The 13,754-nt window shown below is 42.2% G+C and overlaps 1 protein-coding gene across 1 annotated transcript in view; it reads left to right on the top strand.

Moving 5' to 3' along the window:
• The window catches only part of AP2M1 (adaptor related protein complex 2 subunit mu 1), a 1,300,958-nt gene that overhangs the window by 993,514 nt on the left and 293,690 nt on the right, over positions 1 to 13,754 (top strand). The window contains exon 15 of the mRNA XM_044070763.1: positions 10,216 to 10,313. Coding sequence (XP_043926698.1) covers positions 10,216 to 10,313 — 98 coding nt within the window. The remainder of the gene's footprint in view (positions 1 to 10,215; positions 10,314 to 13,754) is intronic.

Below are 13,754 nucleotides of genomic sequence, written 5' to 3'. Positions count from 1 at the left end.
GGAATGGAGAAAGTGTTTTGGTACCAACTTTTTAAGAATAAGGGTGATGTGCAGAGCTGTAGTAACTACAGAGGGATTAAATTGATCAGTCACAGCATGAAGTTATGGGAAAGAGTAGTGGGTTAGTAGTAGGTTAAGAAGGGAGGTGATGATTAGTGATCAACAGTATGGTTTCATGCCAGGAAAGAGCACTACAGATGCGATGTTTGCTCTGAGAGTGGTGATGAAGTACAGAGAAGGTCAGAAGGAGTTGCATTGTGTCTTTGTGGACTAAAGCATATGACAGGGTGCCTAGAGAGGAGTTGTGGCATTGTATGAGGAAGTCGGGAGTGTCAGCGAAGTATGTAAGAGTGGTACAGGACATGTACGAGGGTAGTGTGACAGCGGTGAGGTCTGCGGTGGGAGTGATGGATGCGTTTAAGGTGGCAGTGGGATTACATCAAGGATCAGACCTGAACCCTTTCTGATTTGCAATGGTGATGGACAGGTTGACAGACGAGATCAGACAGGAGTCTCCGTGGACTATGATGTTTGCAGAAGACATTGTGATCTGTAGTGAGAGTAGGGAATAGGAGGAGACCCTGGAGAGGTGGAGATATGCTCTAGAGAGGAGAGGAATGAAGGTCAGCCGGACTAAGACAGAATATATGTGTGTGAATGAGAGGGAGGCTAGAGGAATGGTGAGGGTGCAGGGAGTAGAGGTGGCAAAGGTGGATGAGTTTAAATACTTGGGATCAACAGTTCAGAGTAATGGTGAGTGTGGAAGAGAGGTGAAGAAGAGAGTACAGGCAGGATGGAGAAGAGTGTCAGGAGTGATTTGTGACAGACTAGTACCAGTAAAAGTAAAAGGGAAGGTCTACAAGACGGTAGTGAGACCACCTATGTTATATGGGTTGGAGACAGTGGCATTGACAAAAAGACAGGAGTCAGAGCTGGACGTGGCAGAGTTAAAGATGTTAGGATTTGCAGTAGGTGTGACGAGAGTGGACAGGATTTAGGAGGTCAGCCCAGGTTGGAAGGTTTGGAGACAAAGCCAGAGAGGCAATATTATGTTGGTTTGGGCAAGTGCTGAGGAGGGATGCAGATTATATTGGGAAAAAGATGCTAAGGATGAAGCTGCCAGGTAACAGGAAAAGAGGAAGGCCTAAGATAGGGTTTATGGATGTGGTGAGAGAGGACATGCAGATGGTTGGTGTGACAGAGCAAGATGCAGAGGACAGGAAGAAATGGAAACAGATGATCTGCTGTGGCAACCCCTAACGGGAGCAGCCGAAAGAAGAGGGTTACTTAAATCACCACTTGAGAAGGCGGTACCTCTGATAAATGGCCACTTACAGAAAGTACTGTTCTTTGTTGAGAACAAAACAAATGAGACAAAACCCTGATGCTGTGGAGTAAAGTGTAAAACAAATCAGATAATATCTTGTATATTGAGGTGGAGGGGGATAGATAACATCTGTGAAGATTATGATGAAAAGGTGGTAAAGAAAGAGATAGGAAAGCCAGACTTAGTAGAGGCCAGAAACCCAGATGTCAGTAACAAAGAAATTATCAAACAGAATCTATGAAGTGTTACAATGAGGGGGGGAAGAAATTAACTGGCAAAATGATAGAAAATAGTTACAGGAATCTGGTATTTTCTGCCAAAGGCGTAGTGGATGAAAATTTGCAAGGACCCCTCACTCAGTAAATTCACAAAATCTTGGAAATTCCAAATTTTTTGTTGGAAGCGTCTGCATAAATATTTTTGTACTCCCAATAAACATCATAAAATGTATCCTGAGGTTACTCAAGCTTCCTGGAAGTGTGCACATAATTTGTCTGGGGATTGTAAAATATATATTTTTTCGGAATTTTGTAAAAACTGTCAGATTTTAAAGCTGATTTTGCAGAATTTAGTCAGGAAAATATTGGGGGATGAGTGAAATCTATAAGGTCAGGATAAGAAATTACAAGAGTGTTAATAGGGCTCATTCTGTTAGCATCAAAGAAAGCCATAACCAAAAAAATGGAAATGTTGAAGAAAGTTGTAAGCGTTTTAAGTGTTAGAGACAAGAAAAATCTAGCAAAGCTAGACTTTCCACTGTGTGCGATACCTTAAACCTCTTGTATCAGAGGCAACATGGGATATATGCAAATTACCCTTTAACTCATTCACTCCAATGGAACTCAGGAAGTTTGCACTGTAACTTCCAGTGGGTGGAACTTAAGCGTTTTGACAGAATTAGGTTCATAGGTTCATACTAGACTATCTGCCCTAGGGCATTTATAAGCCTAGCCAGAGTGTGTATGGCTTTCGCCACCCATATTAAATTAATTTTGCTATGCCCTTTTTCAAGGTTAGTATACTGTGCCTCTGTCTAACAGTGACACAGAAGTGATACCCGGGGTAAACCTATGATCTCCCATCCACTCATCAAGATTCCTCTTGAAGAGCGTCAATGAGGGACTCTGCCTAACCTGGACTGGGATTTTATTCCAGAGTGAAGGGAGCCTCTGGGTTATGAATCTGTCCCTCCAGCATGTCCTATTTATTTCAGTGCTGAGGTTCAAGTCCCTCAAGCGCGTAGCTCGATGGGATTTGGATTTTCTGAGGTGCGGCATGTCCATTAATTCCGGGTTGGACATGGCTTTATACATCAGGCACAGATCGCCTCTGAGCAGGCAGTATGCCACTGAGTAGAGCTGGAGTTTCTTTAACCGGGCAGCATACGGCATCTGTTTGAGCCCCTTGATCCTCTTGGTGAGGTACTTTTGAGGTCTTTCCAGTTGCTGCAGGTGTCTGGTAAGGTACATCCCAAAAGGGGCATTGTATTCAATTATGGGCCTGATGAGGGATGAGTAAAGAGGCACGATGACCTCCCCTGATCTAGATGTGAATCCCTTCATGATTAGGTGGGCTATATAAAATATTTTTCTAACCACTTTGGCCACGTGGTTGTCAAATAAGAGATTTCTATCAACTTGGGTCCCCAGGTCCCTAATTACTTCTTCTGTACTTAATGGATTACCACCTATGTGGTAATTTGTGGGCACTTTGTTTTTGCCAAAGGGGATGACTATACACTTTTTGACGTTTAGCTTGAGGCCATGGCTCTGGCACCAGTTGTCTGTTTCTATGAGGCCCTTTTGGAGGATGCTTGTGTCGGCTGGAGAGTCTATTATGGCGCCCAGTTTGCAGTCATCTGCGAACTTGGTCAGCCACAGTCCTTCCATGTTGGCCTGTACCTCTGAGAAATATATACCGAACAAGAGAGGTCCCAGGACTGAGCCTTGTGGGACGCCACTTGTAACTGGTTTGGAGTCTGACATGGCTCCAGCTATTCTAACCATGTGGGTTCTGTCCTTGAGCCAGTTTGCAACCCATCTAGTGACATAGGGGTTTATATTTAAGCTGGTGAGCTTATCTATAATGCCCGAGTGGGGTATTGTATCAAAGGCTTTTGCGAGGTCCAGGTAGGCTATGTGGACCACCTTCCCCTTGTCAATGGCCTTGGTGACTGTTTCAAAGAAATCGACCAGGTTCAAGAGGCAGGATCTGCCCTTAAAGCCGAACTAGGTAGGATCCAGTGTCTGCAGGTCCCCAATATCTTTATTTATAATGTCCATGATGATCCTTTCCATAGCTTTGCAGACCAAGCTAGTGAGACTTATGGGGCGATAGTTTCCAGGATCCGTTGAGGCACCACCTTTGTGGAGAGGGACCACTGTTGCTGTATGCCACTCTTTGGGTACATATCCTGTAGTAAGGCTGAGATTGAACAGTAGTTTTAGGTTTGGGTTTAGCTCTTCTTGGAGTTCATGTAGGACGCAGCCTGGGACACCGTCTGGTCCCATTGATGCTGTGTTTCTTGCTTTGGAGAGGGCAGCTCTTATCTGAGCATCTGAGATGTCAGGGGGGCAGCACTCTGCTGGGATAGATATTAGCCCTTTTGGTGGGGGGGGTTGGCGCTGAACCTTTCAGCTAGGATGTTGGCAATGTCTGTGGGTTCGGTGTATTTTTTGTCATTTTGGACTAATTCTGAGCATATCTGGGAATTCCCACCCAGGTTCCTAACATAACTAAAGAAAGCCTTGTGATTATCCTTAGTGTCCTATGCAATTTTTCTCTCAAAGCTGGTCTTAGCAAAAAACTACGGGCACTCAAAATCGTCTAATACTGATCAGAGATGCCTTCCCTTTTTGGGATTTTGCTCTGTCATGTAGTAGCTTCCTCCTTCTATTGTATAGTTTGTTTATGGCTGGGGTCCACCAGACAGGACATCTGCCTTTGGAGGATTGGGTCTTGGTTTTATTTGGGATTGCATGATCCATGCATTCCTGAAGGTGTTCATAGAATGCGTTTATAAAGGATTTTGCGGTCTGGGCCGTATTATCTACAGGCCCGGGGGCTTTGAAGGATTCCACCTTGGTTTTGAGGAGTGTGAAATTTGCTTTAGAGAAGTTTTTCACTGTGGTTTTCTGGGCATGGGGTGGGGTCGGGATGTGAATATCCAGTGAGATTAGTTTATGGTCTGATCTTACCAGTGAGGGATACACTTCTGGTCTGGAGCATAGAGTCCCCATGTTGGTGATGATCAGGTCCAGTATGTTTCCCCTCTTGTGGGAGTGGTAACAAGTTGTTCCATAGCATTTGAGTTTATAAATTCTAGGAACCTTTGGGCTAGGGTGTTGGAGCTAGAGTAATGCTCCCAGTCTATGGTTGGGTAGTTGAAGTCACCCAATATAATGGTGTTTGGAGAGACCTTCATATTTTCCAGTGTTCTCAGGAAGGCCGAGTGGGGTTCCTGGGTTTGGGAGGGTGGTCTGTAGCAGGCTATAAACTGGATGGCAGTTTTACCCACTGTTAGTTGCACATGGATAGTCTCTGATGCTTCGTGCTGTGCCACCAACCTGGAGATGTGGGTATCTTTGACAAATATTGATACTCCCCCTCCTTTTGTGGTTCGGTCCAAGTTTTTGGGCCGAAAAGCATGGTATGAGGTATAACCTGGTAGTGCTGGGGTGCTCTTGAGAGCCTTGAATCAGGTTTCTGTTACTGCACAGATATCGATGTTCTCCATTCTAAGGAGAGTTTCGAGTGCGTGCATCTTGAGGTTTAGACTTCTGGCGTTGAGTAGCATTACTCTTAGTTTCTTATCCCTTGTGATACCTATGGAGGTGGATTTGTCTTTTGAGCCTTGCCTAAAAAAGGCACTATGGGGGTAGCAAGAGCCTTTGCCAATATCCGAAAGCTCAGGGGTGACAGGTGCAAGCCGTCCCTAGCGAAGCATCGTGGCTTGTCGAGCATGTCATCCCAGGCTGACAGGCATTGGATCCCCTTTGAATGACACCAATACTTAAGCCAATTGTTGAAATTGATAATCTTGTCTTCATACTGTGGCATCATTCTTGGTGAGGGTAAGATGCTACTCAAGGTCAGGGTCATACCGGCCTGGGCTACATGCTCAGAGAGCTCCTCTGTCTCTTTTCATGTAGTCCAGGGAGGTACGTCTCTGGTCATTCACACCAGCATGGACAATGAATTAAATTATGTTCTCACATTTCAGACAGATGTTCATATCTCTGGAGCCATAGGGATTATAAAAGAAGTATAAATGGCAAACTCTTCAGCGCAAACTATTTTTATAGTGGCAATATTCTTTAGGTTCTAGGTCTTTAAACCGAATTTTATAAGTCTCAGTAAAAACAGCAACCGTTACATTTGTAATATTTTGTAAACAACTTGCAGTATCACAGCAATCATTCAAGTTACACACGTACTGTCAGCAGCATTTTATTCAGCTTTCTGAGAGCTTTCATATGAGGCTAGGGAGTTCTCTGTGTTACTTGGTTGTTGAGGTATTTAGAAAAATGTGTTAATTATATCTATATAAATTAATATAATTAAAACAGTTAATATCTCTTTACCTGTACTCGGCAAAGGTCAAATAGTAATGCAGTTTTGTTTGCCATTTTGCAAGCTTTAAGATAGTCTTTTTAAACCTTGCACATAGCGTGGTTTTGAAATTATTGATGCAAATATGAACAAGCAATATTTGATGTCTAGAGGCATCAGGAGGCACCTGGAGGTGTCACTTGGATGTAATGAGTTAAGGATATCAGGTGTTTCAGCTAAATGGCAATACTGAATGTCCATATTTTTTCTTTTACTTTTAAGTCTATTTATGGACAGTTTCAGGCCAGTAAAGCCAAACCTCTCTTTATTGGCCTGAAATTATCCATAAGTAGACTTAAAAGTAAAAGAAAAAGTTATGGACATTCAGTATTGCCATTTAGCTGAAACAACTGATATACTTAAAGGGTAATTTGCATATATCCCATGGTGCCTCTGATACAAGACGTTTAAGGTATCACAGTGAAAAGTCTAGCTTTGCTAGATTTTTCTTTGTGTTTTTTAACAAGTTGGTTTTCCTGTGTGACCTTATTACTCATTGTTTTAAATGTTAGAGACATGGAGTTAAGATCAGTACAGATGAATTTAAATGAAGGAATAAAACCTAAATGGAACCGTCCAAGTAATAGATTAAAATCAATTTACTATCTCTGAATTTGTGTGATATCAATATTGAAAGAGAAAACCTTTAAAAATAATGAAAGGGAGTACACATTCATGTATGATGGCCAATATTTCTTGCAGACCTGTTGCAGGAAAAGTATTTTGAAGGTAATCCCGATTTGTTGAACAATTACTAATGGTAAATGAATTGGTAACCTAGCTTTGGTATGCTGGGAACAGCACTTTCTCCTGTCAGAAGCTAATGCCTTTCTTGAACAGATTTTATTGTATGTCCGATTTGTGGATGACAATTTTTTGTTGTGTAAAGGCAGTGTAAAAGAACTTGAAAGTTTTGTTAGTTATATGCATACTACTACCGACTTCCTAAGATTTACTCATCAATGCTCAATGACTAAGATTATTTTTTTGGATGTGATGGTTAAGAAGTCAGATTTGAATTAACTTAATAGTAGCATATATAGGAAACCAACTAGGAAAAATGCTCTGCTGCATAAAACAAGCATGCATCCCAGGCACATTCCTAGAAATGTGCTAAAGGGGCAAGTTTACAGGGTGCTTAGATTGTGGCACTAGAAACAGTGAGAGAGTTCTTGGACAGGGGCTATTCGATGAAAGAAATTGAGACTACCATAGATGAGACATGGACACAAAGTAGATGCAGGTCATATCTGAGGGATGCCACACAGTGAAAATGGAGATGGCTCTGTTCCAGCTAATGCTAAGTTTAGAGATGTTTTGCAGTACTCCACTGATGTGAATGAATATACTTCTATCATTAAAAGAAATTGGAATTTATTACAGGAGGTACCGGGACTAATGGAATAGATTGGAAATTTTCCGTCTTTTTCCTTTAGGAACAAGTCCCTGAACAATATTTATGTAACAGTGAGTGTAAGCAGATCAATCCATTCTATGCGGACTGGCACGTTTCCATGCAGATGGTGTTGTGCATGCCAGCACATTTACAACAACACAGTATTCACACATCCCCTATGACAATTTACTATTATGAGCAAGAGTTGTGCTGATTGTCGAACAACAAATGTATACTTTTCTTTTTGTCAGAAATGTTTTGTATTTTATGTGGGCAAAACGAATAGAATGTTTAAAGACAGGATCCTTGAATATATTAGGGACATCAATAATTGTAAAGAAAGCAATGCCCTAGCCAATCATGTAAAGCAAACAGACTGCATGCACACTTAAGTTTTTTGTTATTCAAGTAATGCATCCGAGCATAAGGGGGGGGGGGGTATAGAGAATCACACAGAGCAGAAATGGATTCTCTTATTGAATGATGAAAGACACCCTGGTCTTAATGGTTTAACATCTTTGAAACCTTTTCTGAAGTCCTGTCGTCTCAAGCATTGAGAGAGAGGGACAGCATATATATTTTATTTATTATTTTATATATGTGTACATATATTTATATTTTTTATGCATAGATAGTGACTATTGTATATATTTTTACAGAGAATAACAGTATTTTAGTCATGATATATTTTATAGTTTTTTAAAATTAAGGTCTTTGAGTTGCATCTGATTTTGTATTGTAAGCATCAGCTGACTGCTAACGTGATATATAAACTAGATGTACAGATGTCTGTTTTGTCTGATTAAGCGACAATCGTGAAAGTGCTTACGTTTGCTGTTTTGTTTTATTTAATAAACTTATTTGGCTGTGTAAGTTTGGTGTCGTTTTGCTTTTAATTTACCAATGGTAAATCTTGATATTGAGCTGGTCTGACTGTGCCATTTATAATTGGGGCTAGTAATGTTATTGCTGTAAAGCAGGGTGTGTTTTTGCCTGATGGGAGTACAAGCAGCAAGGTAAGAGAAATGTGCACCATGCAGGAGGGCTGCACTATGCACATCTATCTGATTATTTGAATAAAGCAACTCAAAGCTGAAATATTGTACATTGGTGAAATAGTGTGATCAAGGACTTCAGAATGATAGACTTTGCAGATTAATCACTCTTGTAACATGCTGTAGTTCATTCTGCATTATTGGCCATTTTTATGGAAGTAAGTCTTCTGTGTGTTGATGTAAATTGTTTTTTATACAGTTTCTGAAGTATGTTCCCTTATGATATTTCTGCACAAATTTACTGAAATATTCAGTTTGGTCTTAATGCTAGCCTGGACAAATAGTTACTAAGCATCAACAACTGGAGGGAATGGAGGAGTTGAGGAGTAGAAAGCATAGTACAAGTAGAGTAGCAAAGCAACAAAAGATGGTAAGGGGCAGCAAAGGCCAACACTGAAAGAGAGTTGATGGAAAGGATCAAGATGGGAGGCATAGGCTGTTTTTAGGTACATAAAAAGAAGGGAGGGACAGAACTGTCCAGACTGAGCAGATATGGAGGAGAGAGTACTAAACACGGGGGGGAGGGGGCAGACCTGAATAAGCCACTTTCCTTGAAAAAGGAAAGCAAGGCAAGAGTGCCATGCTGAGAGGGAGACAGGGCACAGTGGAGAGAACCATGTACACCATAGCAGGGAGGGAGGAGATTCTAAGGGGAAATGGCTGCTGTTAGGCGAGTGCATGGACCAGAGTCCTCAGAGCTGTACATTGTGTTGACTGAGGTACTAAGCAGATCACTGGCTAATGCAGAAGTACCATACGACTGTAAGGCAGCAGTTTTGGTCAACTTGTATGGGGGAGGCAGAAAAAAATTTAAGGAACTACAGGTCTGTTAGCTTAACAGCAGAGAAGGTCAGAGAATGCTGAAGGGAGGCTGATAGTCTCCAAGGCAGTAACTGAAATGGGTTCACAGACGCAAGGAGCTGCCACTCAAACACTTTCCAGGTTATATGACTGGGTTACAGGAGAATTTTACTGGGGAGTACTGGTAGACGTAGCCTGCCTGGAGTTCAGCAAGGCCCCTGACCTTTTCCCACACAGGAGACTGAAGAAAACTGGAGGAGTTGTGGGTAAGACCAAGACTGAGAAAACTAGATAGGGGTAATGTCAGGAGTTAAGTTGGTGACTAATGGGCAACAGTGGCCAGCCCTGGGTCCAGTATTAGTGTGTTTGTAAACCAATAGAAAACAGGATTAACCTATTTGCTGGAGGAATAAAGGATAAAGGGAATAGTCTAGCAAAGGATTTGGGAAAGCTAAGCTAGTGAGCAGAAAGGCAATATTTGAGTTTCATTGTAAACAAATGCAAAATACTGCACTTGGGACACAAGCCTCACTTTTAAGCAGGCAGAAGGTGGCATTTGAGTCTCCATGTGGACAGTGCTGTTCATGGACCACACCATTCCTAGTGTGAAGAAGTATCAGATAAAGAGTAACACTGATGTTAGCAGAGCAGTAAAATGCTTTGAGGAGGATGTTCACACCTGGACTGCACCATTGGAAGCAGAGTGAAAGGGCAGGGTAAGCAGCAAATAGAATCCTAGGAAGTATCTTCCAGGTAGTCTCACCCCTTTGTTGTCTCCAAAGATGACCGATTCTGCCATCTTTCAGACTTTTTTTCTATGCAAGGTACATCTTCATGATTTTGCTTTTCTCAACAACAGAAGTCTTCCTCTGCACCAACACCTAAATGGCTTGTGTGACTGTTTCTCTAATTGTCAGCCGTTGGATAGTTAAGTGAGTTTTAAACTAGTCTGACATTTAGTGTTGAATTTATATATAATTCTATGGCACTTAATGATTTTTTTTTGATATTCTGTCCATTTATAGGTTCGTATTCCAACTCCCCTTAACACCAGTGGAGTGCAAGTAATCTGCATGAAAGGCAAGGCCAAATATAAAGCAAGTGAGAACGCCATTGTTTGGAAGTAAGTTTGACAAGTTTGTAGTTGCCTCTTGTTGATTTGTTTCATTTTGTCTTGCTGCAAATCAGGTTGAGTGAACTGCAGTCAATTTAGGAATCTGTGCAAAATGTGCAAGTGGATCATCCTAGTCAATTTCAAGCGAACTACAAATGCTTAAAGTAATACGTGCACATGTGCATCCTTTGTAACAGGAGTTTTGATGTCTACTTATTTTGTGCTTGTGACTGTTTTCTCTCTAGACTTGCTCCTTACCCTAACTCTTAAGGCTGGTTCTGTTACAGAACATCATTTTTTAGTCATTACTTCACGTTTGGAAAGTTACCTTGTTAATCTTCCATCTTACCTTGCAGTATTTTTGATAGTTATGTAAATGTGTATATCCTTGTGTGTTATCCTGCCAGCCATTAGCCGTACCGTTTCTTAGATTAGTCCTGTCAATTTCTGTAGGCAAGATCTAGTCATTGAAGGCGCTCATGTAGACAGCGTTAGAATTTTTCAGCCCTAATCCTCCCTCCTAGTGACTAGCATGATTGTGATGTATTGTGAAGGCCAGTAGTACCTTCACTCTTGAAAATGCATGTCCTACATGCGTATAAAGAATGGTACTGATTGAACTCATTTTGGCAGAACTTGGTGATTTTTCATATACCATGTATTGAATGCTGGACACTGCTTCCCCAGATGGATGACCTGGCATCAGCTGCTGAATGTTGCTGTCCTTTTTCTCGCTTCAACTTCCAAGTCATTAATTGGTCCTAGGTTGTGTGGGTCACAAGGCTTCATCCCTTTGCACAGTGGAGTTAGCTGCAGTATACAGATCATTTTTTCAAGATTGATTTTTTTTTTTTTTTTTTTTTGGTTTGGCCTAGTAGTATGTTTCCGGTAAGCGTTTGCAAGATGTAGCCATTGGTTTAAGTCTGGTCTCCTAAAAGAGTAGATGAATAGTTTTTGCTGAGTGTGGTGTAAAACTGGTGTTGGAGAATGTCTTGTCCTATAAAGGTGCTACATTTATGGGGGCAGCAGTTAAAATTATACTAATGATGTTCTTCGTGCTTCACTGTTGCAGTCATCACAGTCGGGCTGATTAACAAAGTCTTGGGTCCTGCGTCGGTTGCTGTCTATTCTTCTGTGACGTCAGGTAGTCTGGGGTATGAAACATGCAGCTGACGCCATTACATTAATCTTTCTTGCCGTGCAGTGCCCGAAGCAGAAGCAGTTTGCAAGTGCCGGTCGACCGACTCCTGAAATTTTCGTTTTCGAGTTTTAGAACCAAAGTCTTCAACTAAAAGCCAAGTACCCCGTTGGGGAAACTTTTTGTTGCTCTAAACCAATGTCAGTAAAAGTAAATAATTGCATTTCTTCTGGAAAGCAAATACCTCATAAGGATTTTCATTTGTACTGTATTCCTTGCCTAGGTCCTGACCACGACGCACCTCGCTGTTGGCTTTGTGCCTTATTTAAACAACGAACTATCAGTCTGTATATTTTCGTTTCTAAATATTTTGGTGCTCGGTTCAGTTATCCAGATATCTCTTTGCTAAGCCATCCGACTAACGTCATTCCGAAACAAATGCAAAGATAGAGACAGGCCGCCTAGGTCCAACGCTGCCGACGCCGCTTCTCCTAAACCAGTTACCAGTTCGCCGGTACTCGATGAGGCGCTTTCCCTGATACCTGCTACTTCAGACTCACAGGCCTCTACTGAGACCCATTCGGAGTCCGGTATGCCGCGAGATGCTTCAACTGTGGAACCTGCAGATGTCTCTACCTTGGATGGGTCCGGAGCCGCTGTGCAGGCACCGGCTTCTGAGGGTGTATTCAGGCCTACTGACTTGCATATTAAACCGACCCCATCTTCTTCAAGGCCTAAAACTCGAACCATGCCTAGAAACCAGACGCCCAGACCGCATGGTCAGGCCTCTATGCCTAAAAAACAAATAAGAATGGCTGAAGACCTTATTACTTTAATCAGGGTAAGCCAGCCTTCCACCTCTGAGACCTAGGACTGAGTTTGCTTATGATGCTTCTGACCAGGATTCTGAAATTTGTTTCCTCTGACCAGGATTTACCCTTATCTACCTATGAGGATTCTGATGCTGAGGACTCTATTCCCTCTGCCCCCCCCCCCCCCAAGAGGATTTTTCTTTTGGTGAAACCTTGCATACTCTTAAGGAGCATGTTCGTTGGGAAAGTCAGGATTTCTCTGATACTAAAAAGAGGCTTAGGGATTTCTTACTCCTGCCCCAGCACAGGCCTTTAGTGATCCCTCCTGTACTAGACATGGTGGTTGATGCCTTTTCGGAATCTAGCTTGGCCCCTGACTCTTTACCTCCTGCTCCCAGAAAACTTGATAGGTATTACAGGGTTCCTGATTCTCACAAGTTTCTTTTCAAAAATCCTACTGCGGATCCTGAGACCATTTCACAGGGACCCAAGGGCATTAAAGCTACTACTGCCAAAAATCCTACCCCCTCTGATAGAGACTCCAGGGCGCTGGATAGATGGGGTAAGAATGGTATACACTTCTGCAATCTTGGCCATTAGTGCCTTAAACTGCCAGTTTCATATGTTAGTATCAGCAACATATTATTGGATTTAATTCCTAATTGTGCTGAAAATAAGGATTTACAGGATTTAATGCATTCTGCTGAACAGGTTAGAAAACCTACTTTGCAATGAGGTTTTGATTCACTTGAGGCATCTTGCAGGGCTGCTATCACTGGGTCTGTACTTAGAAGGTATGCTTGGCTTAAGGAGCAATCCTTGCCAGATCATGTTAGCTAAATTACTGGATGCTCCCTTAAGTCAAGACCGCCTGTTTGGCAACAAGGCAGAAGAAGTTCTTAAAAAGATAGAGGAAAAAGTTAGATTTCTTACAAGTACAACCTCCAAGATTTAGTAGGCATTGGCCCTCTAAGAATTAGTCCTTTCCTGCCTCTTCGAGGCCTTCGCAGTCTAAACAGAGATCCAGCAAAACACCCAGGCTTCAGTCCCCAGGCTACACACAGGACTAAGCAGTGGGGGGGCCCCCACTTCCAAATCTGGTTGTAGTAAAACTCCCCCCTATGGTAAACTGTCTTAATGACTTAACTTTAAAACTTCCAAGCACTTCTCAACTGACTGCCCCTTTGGGGGGGAAAGATTGTTCTACATGCAAAAATCTGGGAACTCGTTACCCAGGACAAATGGGTTTTAAATATAGTTTCCCAAGGATACAGATTTTACTTCCACATGTTGCCAACCCCAAACGGTTGGCCAGATCTACCCCCACATCAGTGGGCAGAGGCTCAAAAGCAAGTACTCTTCTCTCTTAAGCATAAAGGCTATTCAGACTGTACCAGAAGAGGAAAAGGGACAAGGTTTCTACTCTAGTCTTTTCCTGGTACCCAGAAAAGACCGTTCTTGGCGTCCTATCCTGGACCTGTCTACTTTAAACACTTTTTG

The sequence above is a fragment of the Protopterus annectens genome, chromosome 4.part1 (assembly GCF_019279795.1).
Source record: "Protopterus annectens isolate FY-2018-M chromosome 4.part1, PAN1.0, whole genome shotgun sequence".
Classification (NCBI taxonomy): domain Eukaryota; kingdom Metazoa; phylum Chordata; order Ceratodontiformes; family Protopteridae; genus Protopterus; species Protopterus annectens.
The sequence above is the reverse complement of the archived record's forward strand: the minus strand, read 5'-3'. Positions and strand labels throughout refer to the sequence as shown.